Here is a 20,702-nt window from a genome sequence, read left to right on the forward strand (position 1 = left end):
GCGGAAAACACGGTTTTCTAGGCGCGCAGTAAACATATTGACCTCCCTTTGTGCACGAGGTCCTAAGAGACAATGTGTTGAAATTGGACAACGTGTGTACTGAAGAACAAGTGTCGGATTTCCTGACCACAGGACTGCCGAGATCGAAACATGTCGAGTGCGTGCGGGCTAGCGGTTTGAGTGTTCTAGGCTAGAGGACTAAAGTGCGGTTACTCGCGACCCTTTAACACGAGGGGAAGGGTTAGGAAACATAGATGGAGTGCGTGTTCGGCGGTAGTCTGCGCGACTGCGCCAGCGATGACGTAGCCATGACGAAGACGAACGTCACACAAATGGCTGGTCGGTGGTCCGCGCGCGTGTGTCTAAGTTCACTGTAATGTATACTCGTATTTGCTTGTGTTTGTATAATAAATGTGTTAACTGTTTGTTCGTGTTTTCGTTCCACGGGCCTCATATAACTAACACACCCTCTGTGTTCCTCGAGAGACCCAAGATATTTAGATCCTAAATTGAAACAATAATAAATTTTATAATAATTCCCTATTTTGTAATTGTGTAACTTTGAAGCTATGTGTTCTAATAACGTATTTTTGTTTTTTAAAACTGTTATATTTATTTAATGTAAATTTAAGATTTTAATGAAAAAACCAAGTCACATAACATAGTACATTGTAGCGAACTGAATAGTTCTTTTCCGCCTTATGGTTAATTAAATCCCAATATGTTTCTTTCTGTGCGAATAAGAAGATGAACGATTTTTACTTTTGTAAGGACAGTCTTCGCATTTGTACCATTTAGCTTCAGTTTCATCCAAATGGCGGTAATTTATATGGCACTTTAAAATGCCATTTAATTTCGCCTTAAATGGACAATAAACACATTGATACCACTTAACGTTTTCTTCATCCAAATGTCTAAAAATCATATGACTTTTTAAATTCCACGCATATTTAGTTTTAAATGGGCATTGTTCACATTCGTGCCAATTAATTTTTTCTTCGTCTAGATGTTTTGTAGTTGCATGTTTCTTTAGATGATGTTCATATTTCGTTTTGAAAGAACACTCATCGCATTTGTATATTTTAATTTCAGTTTCATCCAAATGGCGGTGATTTATATGGCATTTTAAAGTAGCATTGGATTTCGTCTTAAATGGACAATGAACACATTGATACCATTTAACGTTTTCTTCATCCAAATGTCTAAAAACCATATGACTTTTTAAATCAGACGCCACTTTAGTTTTAAATGGGCATTGTTTACATTCGTGCCAGTTAATTTTTTCTTCGTCTAGATGTTTTCTAATTGCGTGTTTCTTTAGATCACCTTTAGCTTTAGTTTTAAAAAGACATTCATTGCATTTATACCATCTAACGTCTTCATCGTTCAAGTGACGTCTTTTTACATGGTTCGTTAAATTACTTTTTGCTTTGGCCTTGAATACACACTTGTTGCACTTGTGCCATTCGACATCTTGTTCATCTAAGTGAGTTCGATTTATGTGTATTTTTAAAAGTGATTTCCATCTACATTTAAATGGACACTTTTCGCATGCATATCGCTTGTTCATCTCGTGTTTTGTCATGATATGATATTTTAAAGTACCTTTGAGTTTAGCTTTGTAGGAACATTGCACACAGTAGTACCAACTTGTTTCGTCAGTTCGCTTGAAATTGAAACTGTATGTGTCATTCTGTGACGGAGAAGTCACACTTTGAGGATTTTCTTTCTTTTTCGTGCACGCTGAAATATGCTGAATCCACTTTAACGAGAAATTTGTTTCAAAGTCGCATTTTTCGCAAACATAGGTTTGTATGCTGAAGTCCTCACTTAATAAATCGTCTCTAGATTCCTTCTTAAGCCCATGATATTTAATAATGTGTTCTTTGAACAAAACTGTTAGTTCCGTCTTAAAATCGCAATTTTTACAAAAATAAGCTTCAATTTTGGCGTTGTCGCAAGTAAATTTTTCCTGAGGGAAACGGTGTCGTCTGACGTGGTTGATCATAAGGAAAACAGCGGTTGTAAAATAGGGGCATAATTTACATCTGTGAACATTTTTCCATGAAGACTTCCCACGTGTGGCGAACGCTTCACAGTATTCCAGAGCTGACATTTTGGCAACCTAAAACCATTTTATCACACTATAGAAGAAAACTGACCGTCTTCTTACCCAAATCTCGTTCGAAGACAGTTAAAGAGTATTAAAAATTAAAAACAACATTGACGCACGTAACCCCACAAATTGAAACCGCCAATATCTCTCATTGACAATTAAAACTTTCTGGTACATAACCTTAAAATTCAATTACCCACAGAACAGTGGACATATAGCGGCAAACATGGAAAAACAAACAGGTAGGTTCATTGGCACACGTGGATGTCGAAAAGGCTAATATAAACACACACACACCATAATATTATGAGTTAGTTACAAATGTACCATCTTCTGTGTGAAACTGGAGTTTATGATTTCATAAAGTCAAGTTTTGTGGTTTTCACAAAAACACAAACGTAACAATCTCTTTGGAGCACTTTTAAAACCGAAACCATCGCTAGAAGGTCTGTCTCTTTGACCGTTCAAGTAATGCAGAATACTCAGGAATAATAAGGTAACAGTCTTACGTCGAAAATGATATTTCGATTTTTTTAATAACAAAAGTACCTAGTCCACTGAGGATAAATGATGAAGTGCATGAAACTTGTCCCCACAGAAATGACACCGAGTAACTTTTGACGTCATCAATACGCGAAATTTAAATACGTACATACAATAGTATTTGTCTTTACCTTTCCAATAGTTCGATAAAATGGCGGACGATTTGGCAGTTACATTAATTAAGTGCAATTTTTATAAGTTGTTTCTTAACCAGGTATGAAAATCATTGAGCCCAAGGATAGGTATCAATCTTAACATTAAAATAAAAGAACTTTAAAGAGGTTAAATGATTTATTACTAGGTACTGCTACACGTATTTCGGTACACATTACCCTCTTAGGGCAGAAGAGAAACTCTTGTACCGAAACACGTGTAGCAGTGCCTATTAATAAATCATTTAAACTCTAAAGTTTTTTACTTTAATAAGTATTAAGATTAATATGGAGTTTAAACAAGTAACAAACATCAATACAAATTAAAAAAATAAGGATAGGTATATAAATGAATCGTCGACTACCGATAATATACAACGAATGAAAGAGGTGAATAGCTCCAACTGGTTACCCCAAAGTGGGAAGAATAGTTTGAACTATTCTGGAACCTCAAATTTATAAACATAACAATGGGGTTAGCAACCTTAGCTGAAGTGACTGCCTACCTCCCTTTTTACACCTTACGTCATACCACACCTCAACGAGCGAAATCTGCCAAATAGCAACATCCCTATGCTCTCGTAATGCCGGTCACGTCTGTTCGGGTACCCTACTTACGAAACCGAAACTAAAATGTAGCAAAAGTCATAACAGACTACAACACTAATAACAAGAAAACTTGTTACGTTGCACTCCATTCTGCCCGAACATTGCGTAACTCACGAATCCGTTCACACAAATCGTATTGACAACCGCAACTGACGCTCGGTGACACCAACCGGAAGAACTCCCGTTACCGTCACCGGAGCCTAAATATAGCACTTGAAGATTTCTATGCTTTTTAAGGAATTTGTGAATGATATATTATATCAGGAGTAATTTTATCCATCGACCTGGTTTAATATTGCCCAAACAACACGGAAAAATTATTTACAAATGTACAATTTTAAAATGTCGGACGAGAAGTTATAAAATGTGAATAATAACTTAGGAAAAATCATCCCGACGTTACTATAATCAAGAAGTGAAACCTAAATAAGTGGATTTCTGCGGCGTGTTTCTAAATTAACACATGCATCATTGCCATCAACTTGAGTTAGATATATATCTCTTACTCCTATTATGCTACGTGTCCCAAAGGAATTCGAAAATCGAAGCAATATATCGGACCTCTTTCATGTGATAAGATTGTACTGCGAATGTATTCGTTGCAATTGTGCGATTGACTAACTTAAATTATGCGGGTGTAAATTTACATCTCCTGTTAATCGAAATGTTGTCTACATTTCCGACGGTAACTTAGGCTTCACTTTCGATTTGAAAACAAATACTTACTTAATAAACGATTCTATATTTACTAATTATACTCGCGGAGGCTGTGCGGAGTTTGCATTATGTTAAAATTCAACACATGGCTATATTGTGACGCACCAAAACAAGGAGTAACAAATTTGACATGCCTTGCATTCCATGTCCTCTTACCTTCTCTAATTACCAGAGTATATTATTAAAATAATTTTTGTTTTTCAAATGGGATTTTCCTGGGTTTGTTTCCTTTCCTTAGTGTGAAATTTTGTTTTCAAATCAGGACACCACAGTGTAGTACTTTTGTCTATAAGCTTCACAGTTTCTTTTAGAACAAAGATCACAAGAAGTCTGGGTCCAGCTAAACTAGTCTTCGTACCACAGGAGTCTCTGACTACCTCCAGGTTACGTAGAACTCCGAAAATTCCATTATGAAGTATGGGGTAAGTATTGTAGACTTCTTGACGCCGAACAGCTAGGCAACCAAAGGTGCGCCTGGTACGCTGGTACCGCCAATTGCAGCGTAACACCACAGTATAGATATCAATCAGTAGAGACAACTCGCTATTTTTACTGACCCGTTTTCATGAGTGGTCGTTTGTCTTGTGACCGTATGAGGGCGCGCAACGCAAGGTACTTCTCTTTCTTACACATTGGAACATTGAACTGCCGTATTTTGGTTATCTAGTGACTTTAATATGAAATATTTGAAATTGGGCAGTTTAGTTGCATTAGTTTTGATGATTTAAGGCTGATCTTCCGGTGTAATTATTGCAGTTAAGTCTAATTTTCACAGAGACATTTTAAAAAGCGTTGTTCACGTTTTCATTGGACCATTGTTTACTGTTTAATTTTTTTGTAAAAAAATTAAATGTACATATATTAGCGTTTTCTAATAACGTTGAATTTTACAACCATTTACAGCCATCATGAAAAGGAAATTAATGAAACGTAAAATCGTAATCAGAGAAGTGGGCCACATCTAAATTTCAACACGGCATCTCTGTTATAGGGCCCTTAATTAATTATTATTATTTATTATAATAGACTGTGTAGTTTCTAAGATTCAACTAGATACAAAATGTTATTGTTATTACTGTTGTCAACGTAGTTTTCTTTTAAGGCACTTTCATCTGAAACTGACTTCATGGTATGCTTTTTAAGAAATGCTCATAACTTGGGGTTATTCAGTTGTGATAAAGGAATATCTCACACAATTCGAAACAATATTCTTGTTAAGCTGCCATCATCTGGATGGTGGAGAAAGATTCTGCGAGCAGACTTTGTGACTTCACATTAGTAGAATTCTTCAGCTTAATTTTGTGAAGACTTGTCCCAATATGTTGAATTATCGAAAACTTTGTTTCACCTGAACAACAAAATGAATTCATATTGTGCATACTTTACTTCGCGCGGTTAATTGAAAGCAATAAAATATCAATAGATTAAACCAATTGTTTGAAACTGGAACTAAGAAAAATAAATGTGACAAATTCAAAAATATAACAATGATAAAAGTTTGGATACCTTCCTTACCTTTTTTCAGCACACCCCGCAAAATACATATTATTACGTTGATTGGTGAATAAAATCGGCGTTACACGACTAACTATTTATTACAGCGATTATGTACAGAATAACTTTGGGGTTCACTCGACTCGACTTGCTGTGGACTCGCTGACTGAATAATAATCGTTCCCGAAGGCGGCCTCTGTTTAAACCCACACTTCGACGATCGAGGTCTTTCTCGAATTAGGTATTCGCGACTTCCGCTTCCAGGCTTTTCGAACATCGCTGAACCGCGTCACCAATGATGAGTCACCCATCATTGCCGTCTATCCTAAAAAGTTCTCGACGGTCCATAGGCGTCGTACCTGGGTGGTCTATGGGTTTATTTCGTAAGAATATTGAGAATTTTAATCTAATTAACACTAGTCCAGGGTTCTTTTTTATCCAGCCGTGACATTTGTAAATTCTTTTCGCATTTTGGATTTGAAGTTCACTTGCCATGCAGCACCAAAATACGAACTGACAAAATTAAGAATGAAACGACTAAATGACAAAATGAGTAGCTGCTAGAAAGATGCTACCTGAAGAGTTACATAACGGACAATTTAGATAAATTTAAGCAGGATACAGCCCATTCAATATACCAATAAATGGAAAGTCTCCAGTTCGGATTAGGATGTCTTAATTACTGGTTGTTCTAAGCAAGAATTCTACCGAAATGTAATGGTATTTTTAAGTTGAGGTACTATTTGAAAAGTTTACAAAAATTTACTTCAATGTGCACTTAATTGGTAACTCTGCAATAAAATTGAAAAATATGCAAGATATGCATTTTTTAAAACGTATTGAAAAAAAGAAATTATTAGAGACAGGATTTTAGGCAAAACACCTCTTTGTTTTGATTCAAGAAAACTAAAAATAAGAATAAATCTATGTTTCTCGACAAATCAAAGCGATCTAGCTATGTTTTATTTTACATAATTGCCTGTTTTGACTTTTAAAGGCCTAAATCGTGGTTTTTCGCCTATTTTGTCCTAAAATCAAATTTATCTAGCCTAAACGGTTTCTTTTTAAGTTGAAATAAATTTTAGTTTTTACACATCTGCAGCTTTCTAAAATGTAAATTTTAGTTTCATGGCTAAAGTGCTATCACTGCAACAATGGTTTTTCCTGTCTATTGTGTGTGGGACAAAATTCGGATTTACCTGGCGTAAAATTCATTTTCATGAACCTACGATTTTATTTTTCAGGAATCCGTTTTCCAGGAAAACCGTGTTTACTGACTACAAACCAACTTGAAAGGACAGCTAGCAATACAGTAGCAAGATGTGTGAACCAAGCTGTAGGTAAGATATGTATATTATTCAAGAAACTTATTTTACTTAAAAATATTGTAAATTTAATGCTAGATATTTAAGTTAAAGGGAAAGGGAGTGAAATTAAGTACGAAAATGTCAAGTAATAATTAATAATGCCGAAGCAACTCTCAACAATGCCCCAGGAAAAGTTGGCCAGACGCAACACCAAACAAAACGCACTCTAAAATAATTGTAGAATGCTGTCCAAGATTTCCGAGTAATTTTACACTCAAAATAGAACTGTTAGTATTACCAAAAATTACACAATCTGTGCTAGAAGAAAACATCGAAATCTATCTACCGGTGAAGCAGACTTGCATCAAGAGGATCCAGTCTTCCAAAAAAGGGTGCAACTGATGTATTACTAGACGCAGAAGAATATAAAAAGTATGATCACAAAAACAGAAGATCAGCAAACTGCAAAATTGGGGAAATTCGAAGAGACATCAGCATCGCGACATATCCTCAGTAATGAAAAATTATGCCAAGAAAACCACGAAAAAAAGATTCCAGCGAAACAGAACAATCGAAACTAAGAGAATAGAAAATTTGATGCCAAGGACCTGGATTGTCGGCAAAATGGGACGTATACCAAGAGAGAAACCAACCAGTTACCGCGGTTATCCGAAGAGGTGAAATTATTTAATCAAACTCGGTCACTCAAAGTGAGAACAAGATATTTCTTACTCATGAAAACAGTTCGCGTCATGCCGATACAAAAAACATAAGTTGGACAATAGTTGTGGAAAGAAACCAAGCAAATTCTAATACACATACAAGAAGACGTGTTCAAGACAAGACTTAAGTAAACTACGAAAAAAGAAGGTAAATAAAAAGTTGAACACACTGTCAATTTTATATCTATTATAGACAAACATGGAGAACTTCGTGTAAGTGAAAGACTGAAACAATGGCTTCTTGCGTACTCTCAAGAGTTCCAATAATTTTTCCAAATAAGGATCACCTGATCAAATTAATTAGTTTGGACGCTCATCAAACCAAGTTATACATATAAAGAGAACCGAGCTAGATGCACTAGCAAATATCAGAAGAAAATTTGAATTCTGAATGGGAAAAATACTGTCAAGTTTCTAATACACAAATGTGTCAATCGTCTTAGATACAAAGCACAATATACAGAACAATTGAAGGGACAATTTCCAGGATCAAAGAAAGAAAAGCCAAAACAGGAAATTAAAAAAACCGCTCGACCAGAAACCAATTCAAATCGGGTATGTACATAGAGACCAAAACAAAATCCACTGACACATAGAAGAACAACAACACGACCGCTTAGGGCCAGATACTCTAGTCCGATGGCGGCAAATTTGGCGCCACCAAAAATACATAAACGATAAACACTAAATAAAGAACACCTGGTCCAGACTCAAGATATCATTTAAGAATTGGAAGCAGAAAAAAAGCAGCCTGATCTGAAGAAACAACACGTTAAGTGTTCACTAATTAACCTCGCTGCGTCCCTAAGGCAACCCGTCAACAAGGCCCATCCACTCTCTGTGTTCCTCGGGAGACCCAAGATATTTAGATCCTAAATTGAAACAATAATAAATGTTATGATAATTCCTTATTTTGTAATTGCGTAACAAACTTTGCGTCTATGTGTTCTACTAATGCAATTTTATTTTTTAAAACTGTTACATTTATTTAATGTAACTAAAATAGAGCTTTAATTTATGATCTTAATGAAAAAACCAAGTCACATAACATAGTACATTGTAGACGACTGAATAAATGGTTAAAATAAGTAGTGGCTAAACAAACAACATATGTATACAAATTAAAATTCCTTTCCGGCTTATGGTTAATTAAATCCCAATATGTTTCTTTCTGTGCGAATAAAAAGATGAACGATTTTTACTTTTGTAAGGGCAGTGGTCGCATTTGTACCATTTAGCTTCAGTTTCATCCAAATGGCGGCTATTTATATGGCACTTTAATGTAGGATTGAATTTCGTCTTAAATGAATGAACACATTGATACCACTTAAAGTTTTCTTCATCCGAATGTCTCAAAATCGTATGCCTTTTTAAATCCGACGCATATTTAGTTTTATATGAGCATTTTTCACATCCGTGCCAGTTAATTTTTTCTTGGTCTAGATGTTTTGAATCTGCGTGTCTCTCTAAACAAGCTTTATACTTAGTTAGAAACGACACTCATTGCATTTGTACCATTTAATTTCAGTTTCATCCAAATGGCGATGATTTATATGGCACTTTAAAATAGCATTGGATTTCGCCTTATATGGACAATAATGACACTGATGCCACTTAACGTTTTCTTCATCCAAATGTCTAAAAACAATATGCCTTTTTAAATCCCACGCACATTTACTTTTAAATGGGCATTGTTCACATTCGTGCCAGTTAATTTTTTCTTCGTCTAGATGTTTTCTAATTGCGTGTTTCTTTAGATCACTTTTAGCTTTAGTTTTAAAAAGACACTCATTGCATTTATACCATCTAACGTCTTCATCGTTCAAGTGACGTCTTTTTACATGGCTCGTTAAATTACTTTTTGCTTTGGCCTTGAATCCACACTTGTTGCACTTGTGCCATTCAACATCATGTTCATCTAAGTGAATTCGATTTATGTGTATTTTTAAAAGTGACTTCCATCTACATTTAAATGGACACTTTTCGCATGCATAATGCTTGTTCATCTCGTGTTTTCTCATAATATGAGATTTTAAAGTACCTTTGAGTTTAGCTTTGTAGGAACATTGCACACAGTAATACCAACTTGTTTCGTCAGTTCGCTTGAAATCGAAACTGTATGTGTCATTCTGTGACGAAGAAGTCACACTTTGATGATTTTCTTTATTTCTCGTGCATGTTAACGTATGCTGAAGCCACTTCAACGAGAGATTTGTTTCAAAGTCGCATTTTTCGCAGACGTAATTTTGTATGTAGAGGTCCTCACTTAATAAATCGTCTCTAGTTTCTCTCTTAAGCCCATGATATTTATTAATATGTTCTTTGAACAAAACTGTTAGTTCCGTTTTAAAATCGCAATCTTTACAATAACAAGCTTCAATTTTGGCGTTGTCGCAAGTAAATTGTTCCACGGGAAAACGGTGTCGTCTCACGTGGTTGATCATAAGGGTAGGGACAGTTGTAAAATGGGGGCATAATTTACATTTGTGAACATTTTTCCATGAAGACTTCCCACATGTTCCGAACATTTCATAGTATTCTAGAGCTGACATTTTGGCAACCTAAAACCATTTCATCACGCTATGGAAGAGAACTGGCCGTCTTCTTACCCAAATCTCGTTCGAAAACAGTTAAAAAAGAGTTAAAAATTAAAAACCACATTGACGCACCTAACCCCACAAACTAAAACCGCCAATATCGGTCATTGACAATTAAAACCCTCTGGTACATAACCTTAAACTTCGAGTACCCACAGAACAGTGGACATATAGGGGCAAACATGGAAAAACAAACAGGTAAGCTCATTGCCACACGTGCATGTCGAAAAGGCTAATATAAACACACACACACCATAATATTATGGTTTCCGCAAAAACACAAACGTAACGACCTTTTTGGAGCACTCTTAAAATCAGTACAGAGGAATAATAAGGTAACAGTCTTACGTCGAAAATAATGTTTCGATTTTTTGAGTAACAAAAGTACTTACCTAGTTCACTGCAGGATAAATGATGAAGTGCTTGAATATTTTCGTTACACCTAAAAGGAAGTAAAACATGTTGATTTTCCTGCAGAAGTAACTACAAAAGTTTTAAATCAAAGTTTGTAGAACTGAAAGAAAAATTTGAATAACGTTGTCTCCATTGGAATGACACCGAGTAACTCATGACGTCATCAACACGCGAAATTTAATATGTGTACATTAGGGTGATTCAAAAAAAAAAAATAATTTTTTTTTTCGTGTCAAAGAGGTTCAAAAGTTTCTTTTCAACGTAAAAAAATACCAGTTAAAAGTTGAGCTCTTAATATTAATATTAAGACCGTCCGCATCGCGTTTTTCTATTTCCCATAAGAATAACATGGGAAAATTTTTGTTTGCACCTTCTGATTTTTATTGCTAGCCCGTCGTGTGTCGTGAAAAAAATTCAATCACATATTTTTATAGAGAATTGAACGCTCTACAAAAAGTGTCTCCTATGATTTTGCGAGAAACCTGACTATGATTTTTTAACCCACTGATGCTGAAAATGTTCGGAAAGAGTTTTACTGGCCTTATTATAGCATAAAATTATAAACAATTACTGTTTAAAAAACTAAATTTAAAATGTGTATAAATTTTTGTGGTGATTTATTCCAATAAGACCATCAAATTTATTGTAATGCATCAAAAACGTCAAAATTTGGATAAATTTAACTTTAGCCTAAAATAACTCTTCAACTATCAGGTTTCTCGCACAATCATAGGAGACACTTTTTGTAGAGCGTTCAATTCTCTATAAAAATATGTGATTGAATTTTTTTCACGACACACGACGGGCTAGCAATAAAAATCAGAAGGTGCAAACAAAAATTTTCCCATGTTATTCTTATGGGAAATAGAAAAACGCGATGCGGACGGTCTTAATATTAATATTAAGAGCTCAAATTTTAACTGGTATTTTTTTACGTTGAAAAGAAACTTTTGAACCTCTTTGCACGAAAAAAAAAAATATATTTTTTTTTTTAATCACCCTAGTGTACATACAATAGAATTTGTTATTGTAATCCCAAATGTAAGTCTTTACCTTTCGAAAAGCTCGACAAAATGGCAGACGATTTGGCAGTTACATTATTTAAGTTCAGTATTTATAAGTTGTTACTTAACGAGGTTTGAAAATCATCAAACCCAAATATAGGTATCAATCTTAACATTAAAATAAAAAAAAACTTTAAAGAGGTTAAATAATTTATTAGTATGTGTTCTCTTTGTGCAGAAGAGAAAATCTTGTACCGAAACACTTGTAGCACTGCCTGATAATAAATTATTTACGCTCTATTTTTTTGTTTTAATAAGTATTAAGATTAATATGGATTTTAAACAAGTAACAAACATCAATACAATTTAAAAAAATAAGGATAGGTACACAGATAAGTCGTCGATTAGCAATAATATGCAACGATTGAAAGAGGTGAATAGCTCTAACTGGTTACTCCCAAGGTGGGAAGAACAGTCTAAGAGATAGCAACTAATTAACTTTTGAAATCACAGTACTCACAAAAATCCATGGATGACATCTTGTGAATCTAGAAACCAATTAATGATCTTTCAAGCAACTATACTGGAACCTCAAATTTATAAACATAACAATGGGGTTAGGATCGTTAGCCGAAGTGACTACCCATCTCACTTTTTACACCTTACGTCATACCACAACTCAACGAGCGAAATCCACCACATGCAGATGATAACATCCCTATCGTCTCGTAATATCGGCCACGTCTGTCCGGGTACTCTACTTACGAAACGGGAAGTAAAATATAAAAAAAGTCACAAAACAGACTGCAATACTAATAACAAGAAAACTTGTAAGGATGCACCACTGAAGCTCGGTGACATCAAAATAAGGAACAGAAAGAGCTTTGGCATCAACCGATTCTCTCTGTCTCGCTTCTCGACCCTTCCGCCTTCAGGTACCAACCGGAAGAACTCCCTTTACCGTCACCCGCAGCCTAAATATAGCACATGAAGATTTCTACCCTTTTTAAGGAGTTTGTGAATAAATTATTATTATATCGCTAATAATTTTTTTCATCGGCCTGGTTTAATATACTCCAATCAACATCGAAAACTTATTTACAAACGTACAATTTTAAAATGTCGGACAAGAAGTTATAAAATGTGAATAATAACTTTGGAAAAATGATCCCAACGTTAGATGTCGTTACTAGAATCAAGAAGTAAAATCTAAATAAGTGGATTTCTGCGGCGTGTTTCTAAATTAACATTTGTATCATCGCAATCAATTTGAGTTAGAACCATATATCTCTTACTCCTATTATATAGTTAGTTAATACATGATCTTATATTTATTAATTATACTCGCAATTATTCCAAACTGATGTTATTGAGGAGGTTCCGACGAAATTCCGGTGGGACGGTGGGTAACGGTCCGAAATTTCGCCTACAACGCATGTGGCGGCGTGGCTTGGTGCCAAGCCTTGAGCCGACTAGTGCCGCTGAAATAGAAACACGTCTGGTCGAGCTAGGCTTGCGCGGACACCCTCACGCCATCGGAAGTGGTGTCTTAGGTCGGGAGCAGCGGTCGCGGACGCTCGGGCGCGGGTATACGGCGGGGTCGGACGTGTTTCACCTCGGCTCCGTCGATTTCCAAAGTGTGAATTTGTGATTAGTGTCTGATTTTGATAAAAGGGTCTTAATCGTTAGGGCACGTCTCAAGGGTCACGTGAGTGTTTTCCTTTTCCTTCCCGGCCTTTTACTTCTCAAGATATCGAGTTTTAAAAGTGCAGAAGCACGGGAAAATCCGAGAATTAATTAGATCGAGTTTTTCAATCTGCGCCCTATACGGGTATTAAAAGACGCGGCACGTGACAAGGATTGTCGCTGTTATTTTCGTTTTTCTATCCCACGGACGGTTTCCGAGAAATTGTTTTTTGAATTGACAAGAGTTCGGGATAATTTTCGAATAATTAAAAACCAGCGTGTTGGAGTATATCAGGCGATAACAGTGATAAAAATTATCTAGGTTTTTGCTACTTCGTACTTTATTAATAACATTGGGTACATTTAAAGAATTCTTCACTTATAGCTCCCTGCTGAAGATATTGTCCTTCCGGGAATTTTTATTCCTCCATGTGCGGCATCCCTACGGGTTTCCCGAAGGTGCCGACGTCTTCCTGGAACTCTTCGGTGGTTCGGGATCTTTCGCCTGGGTTAGGATTTCATTTTTTTTTTGTTGCCCTTTTAGGGAAAGCGTTCACAGAGCGAGCGTCTGTAATTAAAAAATATTATTAATTTAGATTTTCTTCCCTTGTTTCTGGACGTCGTGAATGACAGCGGCGCCGGAAATTTATTATCAAGGGAAGTATACGTGTTGTCATCAGTTTTCTCGCGCTGTGCTAGGCGAGGTTCGATTTGACATCCTCACAAAAAATCAGCATCGCGACGCCGATGTTATCCGGATTCGGGAGGAGGCTAGGTGTTCGAAAACAACATTCCCAGCATTTCGACGCCCGCGACGCCCTTGCAATTTTTGCAAAACTCGGCTATTACTGGTTCGATTTGAACGGAAAAAGTTTTAAAGTGGACGATACGCACCTGCTAATATCTTCGGGCCGTTCAAATCGGAACCGGCCTTGAAACCTGTCAGTATCGCGACGTTTCGTTGGAAAGGGTTTTTTTTTCCTGGTTCTGCTTTCATACAATAACCAAAAGTCCCACCGCCATTTGGGGAGGTTCTGCCAGGCCACATAAACCTGGCGGAAGAGATATTTCCCTCTAACTCCTTCAAATGTGGGTGTGACAAAACCTTCAAACACGCCACCATCCCCAAACATCATAGACAGGCCGGATGTTCTGATGACTTAGGTACCCCTTTAGTCAACGATACACCTGTTCTTAAGTACCCTAGCTCATTTTGCGGTAAAGTATATCGATCCATGCAAGGGTTGTGTAGACACAAGAAGGAGTGCCACAAACTTGTCGAACAGCCACAGATCGGGAAGGAGGAGCACTCGTGTGCTTGCTCTTGTGGAAGGAACATATCCGAGCCTGAGATAGCATATGCGGAAGGCCCATCCCGATTTATATCACGCTTCCGTGGCCGGCGAAATCGCAACCGCAAACGATTCGAGGGCGTTATTGAAAGAAATAATTCTCTTTTAACCGAAAGCGAATTGGACGCCCGTATTGCTACCGAGGGCGTAATTACAAATGACAATGCTTCTTTATTAGAGACCCAGACTGACGACGCTACTCTTACTACGCTCCTAACCCCGACTGAAAAAGACCTTGACCCTAGCGCCTACTCCTCTGCGATTACGCCGTCCCCGTGTTGCATGCAAGCACCGGGAGAATCTTGTGTATGTATCGTGGAGAGAGTCGTAGCTGCTCCCTATAGTATTCCAGTAGGTCGTGAAAGAGTATGTTTGCCGTGTGGTGGGAGATTCTTCACATTATCTTCCCTATGGGTCCACGAGAGGTCCGAAAACCCGGAATTATTCGTTCAGGAACACGAAAACTATTCAGCCGCGGTCACACTACAAACCCAGCTAGAAGAGATGACCGAATACGAAATTAAACTTGGTAGCAACGGAAGAATAAGATCAAGTTCAGGAGAAGTCTCACGACGTATAAGGTAATAAACATGCTGAAAAGCAATTTATCGGCTAAACCAGCTGAGCCGTTGCCCGGATCAGAACCAATTCCTGTACTGCCTTCTTCCGTTGTCCCTAACGACATAATTTCTTCTCCTCGCTCCGTCCCTGTCACGCATGCCGAGAATACTATCGAGGAACAAGTGCCAAGTATACACGATCTGCCCATCGTTGCACCCTATAATACCGAGAAAATCCATAATAATTCTGCATATTCTATATCATCTTAAATCCCTATTTCACATTCGGAACCCTATACTACCGAGGTGGTCGTCAGATCGTACAGTCCAGGCTTATACGGGTCGCAGATCGCCGGGCGTTCCCATATTATGGCTTCACCTGTCCAGAAACATACCCGCAAAAATTTAATATCTCCATTAGGGTCGGAAGAACTGGACAGAACTACGGTGCAGAGTGTTTTGTGACTACGCGAATGTTAATCAGCAGGTGTGGGTTACCTCCTTTACATTCGATGAGAATGGTTGCGACCAACATTCCATCATGGATAATTTTTTTTCTCTCGACCTGCTCGTCATCTGTCTCCTTCTGTTCGAATAAGTGGTGCTTCTACATCAGATACTCAACCACAACCTGAACATCTTCTTACCCCGGTGGCGATTGTAAGATCACATGTTGAATCAATTTTCTCGAACCTCCATAAAATAAAATCACGATACCCTCTACAACAGTGGCTGCGAACGATCAACAACACCGATCTCAATGCCTGGGGAGACGTCATAGAGGAAATGCTCTTGCTGATATTTCCACTAGAAGAGAGGGCTAAAAAACGTAAACACGCCCCGGGTAAGTCACCTTTAAGAACTTCTTTCAATAGAACTCAAAAGCGTGTAAGGATCCAATTCGAATTTTTAAATTTCAAATGAATTTCGCGCGCGCAAGAAACAGTTGGTGAGAAGAAGAAAAGAAGGTTGGCAACCAACCCAAAAGAAACAGACATGCGCAAATGTTAGGGTGTTTTTGTCTCGTGTAAGATCACCCACTTCGCTTTGACCGCTTGGAGAGAACGGTCGACTTTCTTTCGAGCGCTTCGAGCAACAGGTTGTATTTTTAATTGTGAATTATTCTGTGCCTTTTGCTGTTGTTTTTGCGTTTCCAGTGTTGATCCGTTCCATTGGAAAACCTAGCAGCCATTGGGTGTTCCTGATTTCTCACCGTTCTTACGACGAGGTTTTTGCGTTCCTTTTGGCGGTAAGCCGTGTCGAAATCTTCGCATCTTTGGAGAGGTATGTTTTGAACACCTGTTTCGCGGCGAATTTCAAGCCCCGACGATGCTTCTGACCTCGTGACACTTCGACGCGTGCGCTTTTTTTCCACTAATCTCGTTTTTTTTTATCTTTCATTTAAAATCCGTTGCAGTAGGGCTTTACAGGAAGTGATTTCTAGTTCGGGCCATGCTTTATTTAGCTATATTTGTGAAATCTGTATTTTGGATGGCGGCAAACGAGTTGTTATTTTCACCGTTCTTTGTTCAGGCAGCGGCCATTTTGAAGCGTCCATTTGTTTCTTTTAATCGAGCACATGTTTTAACTGAATCTATTGAACAAAATAACAACATTGTGGGTCATGGGGGGACGTGCCTTTATTCTTTGGATTTAGCACATCGTTTATACAACGCCACAGGATTCATCGTATTTTTGCATCGCATATTTTCGACGCCTATTATTTGGAATGACGAATTCGTCCAACGCCATTTTGCAACTGCAGATTGTCTGCCATGTTTGTTTATGTGTTTTGTTTGGGGGAAATGTATGTGTAATAATGGCCCACAATGCAGCTAAATAATTTCACGTTTGAATTTTAACTAATAACTTGACTGGACACGAATTAATATTAATCACATGTAAATCTGTTAACTTTACAATCTTTCACCTCATGCAATTTGTCTTTGTCTCATAATTTTAGCTTCAGTAATTTTCTCTGCTGTATAATTTGAAGTGAACGTAAATTTCCATGCTCTGCAGTTCTGACCTAACATGATATTTAATTTGTACAAGCTTATTTCACACCAGATCTTGGTTTTTAAATCTTTGCTAAGTTTTGCTTATGTAAATATTTTGTTGATGAATATTTCTATCATGTAAATTATCTGATGTCCAAATTTAATCTCAATTCAGAATTAGTTGTTGTTGAATGTTCGTAAGAGTGTGTGGCGAATTTAAATGTTGTGTATTGCTCTTTGTTGAAACTTTAACACTTGTTCGGTTGTCATTTAATATTAGAGTCAGAGAGATCGAACATTTAAATGAAATTGAAGGTAAATAACACGTAACTCGTAGTGTACGTGGGGCGCGCGACTCCTTCTCAAACTGACGGGATTAATCGCGTCACCTGCACAAGTCCGCGGGGTGTTGTATAGCTTCAGGGGGCGATCGGGGGTTTTTAACGCTGCCGGTTTCGTGATAGCCGGGACCCCACTACGGATCTGCGATCGTAACCGCCTCGTTTCGCAGGGCACGTTCGTAATGGAGAGATGCGTGTGAGCAGGCGTTGGTGTAGATAGAATCACCGTCGTGGGGGAGAACAGTGACGATCAGGAGTCCCAACCTCTACTTGCGCTACAACACCCCCTCTGGGTATTTTGCTGTGCTCGTAAATGAAATTGATATATTTTGTTCTATATTTTGTTCGATCGCCACACTCTCATAATGATTCGGGTTCTGCCATCCAATTTACATATGTGTAGGTCTTGTGTTTGTTCGGTTTTCATATGTGTATGTCTGTCAATTCGCGAGTGTTTTTCTTTCACATATCTTAAGGTGTCTGACATGTAATATGTCGGTGAATAAAACCCCAGGGGGTTTTGGGGAATGAAGACCGATGATGCCTTGGCCCTGCGGACTCGCCAGAAGGGCAAATCGAGCGTCTGTCGTTCTTCGTTTCTTTTTCCTCCTTAGGAAGGCTCCTAATTTTGTCTATTATTTCTTGCGCTCTCGACAGTGTATGCACTTGTATGAAAGAACTTCTTCCCGCCATTTTTCGAAACCACAAAAAAAAAAACACACAACGTAGGTTCTCATTTGTTAGACGATCACAGCCAAGGCCAAACTTTGAATTTTTGAATTTTTCGCGGGCCTTTCAAACTGTTTCAAGGTCAAACTTTAAGGCGGGAAGTTTGGGTTATCACAAGCGCATGGTGGAGTACAAGTTCAGTTCAGGACATCTATAGGACGGGGAACCTTTGGACGATCCAGATGTATATCCTGAGATGTCGGCAGTCGATGAGCACCCCTATCATACGAAATCTTCCAGCATCTGGGTAGACTTTTCTCCTATAACGCCCGGAATGGATGGCCTCGCTCGGCTCCGGGTCGGGACGGGGTAACCATGACCACGATCCCACGTTGAAGCAAGTACTCTTTAATCTCATTCTATTCAGGAGGTACCAACCCATTGAATGGACGGGACATTTGCAAACTCTCTCATTCTGGACTGATCAATGATAGGACGCGGCGAGGAGAACAAGGTCGTCGGCGAAAACAATTACGGAGCAGTTGACCCGATCGCCCATTGAACAGCCCTCAGACATATCAGACAGCTTCTCGACTAGCTCATCCAACACGATGTTGAATAACAGAGGACTCATAGGATCCCCCTGGCGTACGCCTCTGTTAATAGAGGACCGATTCCGACTCCTTTTGGCCAACACAAAAAATGGTAGATGACGAGGTAAGTGTTGCCTGAATGTAATTAATAAGATAAGGCGATATCTGGAATCTTCGAAGGCCTCTGATTATGGAGTGGTGGGAAACTGAATCAAAGGCCTTTCGAATATCCATATATATCATAGATGTAGAGAGGGCGGTTTAGGAGAATGTGAGTTAGCGGTTTCCATCCCCAATATTTTTCTTCGCAAGTTGTCAGGGTTAGAGAGTCGAACAGCTGACGATCCAGTGATGGGGGCTATGTTATCATCCCAGCGGGTCTCGGCCTTCCGGTCGCGTCTACAGAAGATGGTGTCGCACTTCCCTGCAGGAAGTCACAAAGAGCTTATGGAGAAAGGAATATTCTCTAAAGCACTCACCTGTGCCAGCCAGGACTCCGCGTCTAGATTATGGATCAGCACGAAACCCGCCAAATGGAGTGCAGGCGACTGGGTACGAGCCATCCACCTTCCTCTCCGGGGGAGGGACCAACAAAAATTAAAGTAAGTTAGAGTGGGGGATGGGATAAGCGATGACCTAAGCTCATGTCCATTGTTCTGTGTTCGGTCGTGTGAATTTTAAGCTTTTGTACGTGAAGTTCCGCGGAGGGGAGAATATGTAAATATATATTCCTTCCACGTGGAGAAGTATACCAGTTTCACTGTTTCAGTTGTCGTCTTTTGAAGTTGGGTGCGTCTAAGTTGCTCGTATGTGAAGAAATTTTTCTCGTTTCCCATGTTAAGGTGATGCTATCGGTATAGTTTTCAGTGAATTTACAGTAGATTTTGTTTCACAAATACTAGACAACTAGTTGGAATCTAAACCCAATTTTTTTTTTACAATATCTTTGATATGCTATTAGTGTCCGGAACTTATAAAATTGGAGAAAAAATGACCTGTTTTGCTCTAATAAAATCGCAAATATGCTCAAAATCACACTAATAATAGGTCCGACTGTGCCGACCATAGTTATAAAATTCACATTAAAGTAAGTTATGGACTTTTTTTGAAGTGTTTACTATGATATTTCAAAAAGAAAAAAGAATGCTCGATTTATAAAACTTCATAATTTTGATTTAAAACTGATCATGTTTGAAGCTTTATTTTATCCGTTCCATTTGCTGTCTCTTACTGCGGTCTCTCTCGGATTGGGGTATAACATCCACCGAACGTTCTTGGACCGATGGGATAATTTATTACTTCCGACATCTTTTCGGTGACAAATTTAATCTTTGCATAAATTTGCTTCAGTGTAGTTAGTGAACTCGTTGTGACCATTGAAATATATAAAGAGTAAATTTTGAAATGGGACGAAAGTCGAAGACTTTCAAAGCCACGAAAGTCGAAAAAACTTTTATCAGAATTATTATGTCAAAAACCCACTAAAACTACAGACAAAAAATGCAGTTTAATCATCATTTGATTAGTTTTACTATTATTATGCTTTTATTTCCTAATTTCTGTACATATAAATATTATTGTTTTTTAGACCCGCCGCTATTTTTATACACTTACATAAAGTGTAAGTCAATGTTACTAATAGAAATTTTATTATTGTTACTTTATATAATCACCAATCCTATTGCTTCTCGGCTTTTTGTCAAAGATCAAAGTGTATTACCTGAAAGAATTTTATTTTCTTGAATAAAAGATTACCATAAACCTTATAATTAGCCGGATAACCATTCAGTATACACGGGTAGTTTCTATACCTCTTAAGTTTGAAC

The 20,702-nt window shown here is 37.8% G+C and overlaps 2 protein-coding genes across 2 annotated transcripts; both read right to left on the reverse strand.

Moving 5' to 3' along the window:
* Positions 1–241: 241 nt before the first annotated feature.
* On the reverse strand, positions 242–2,116 carry LOC135142170 (zinc finger protein 711-like). The gene is made up of 3 exons (XM_064073841.1): positions 1,606–2,116; positions 763–1,482; positions 242–504 (listed from the first exon to the last, which is right to left on the reverse strand). Exons 1-3 carry the CDS (start codon positions 2,114–2,116, stop codon positions 242–244), a joined length of 1,494 nt encoding a protein of 497 aa, XP_063929911.1.
* Positions 2,117–8,464: 6,348 nt separating this feature from the next.
* LOC135142171 (zinc finger protein 64-like) lies at positions 8,465–10,212 on the reverse strand. The gene is made up of 4 exons (XM_064073842.1): positions 9,702–10,212; positions 9,339–9,578; positions 8,863–9,126; positions 8,465–8,532 (listed from the first exon to the last, which is right to left on the reverse strand). Exons 1-4 carry the CDS (start codon positions 10,210–10,212, stop codon positions 8,465–8,467), a joined length of 1,083 nt encoding a protein of 360 aa, XP_063929912.1.
* Positions 10,213–20,702: the final 10,490 nt, after the last annotated feature.

Source organism: Zophobas morio, unplaced genomic scaffold (genome assembly GCF_036711695.1).
Source record: "Zophobas morio isolate AGI-343-1 ecotype UQ-CSIRO unplaced genomic scaffold, CSIRO_AGI_Zmor_V1 ptg000046l, whole genome shotgun sequence".
Taxonomy (NCBI): Eukaryota; Metazoa; Arthropoda; class Insecta; order Coleoptera; family Tenebrionidae; genus Zophobas; species Zophobas morio.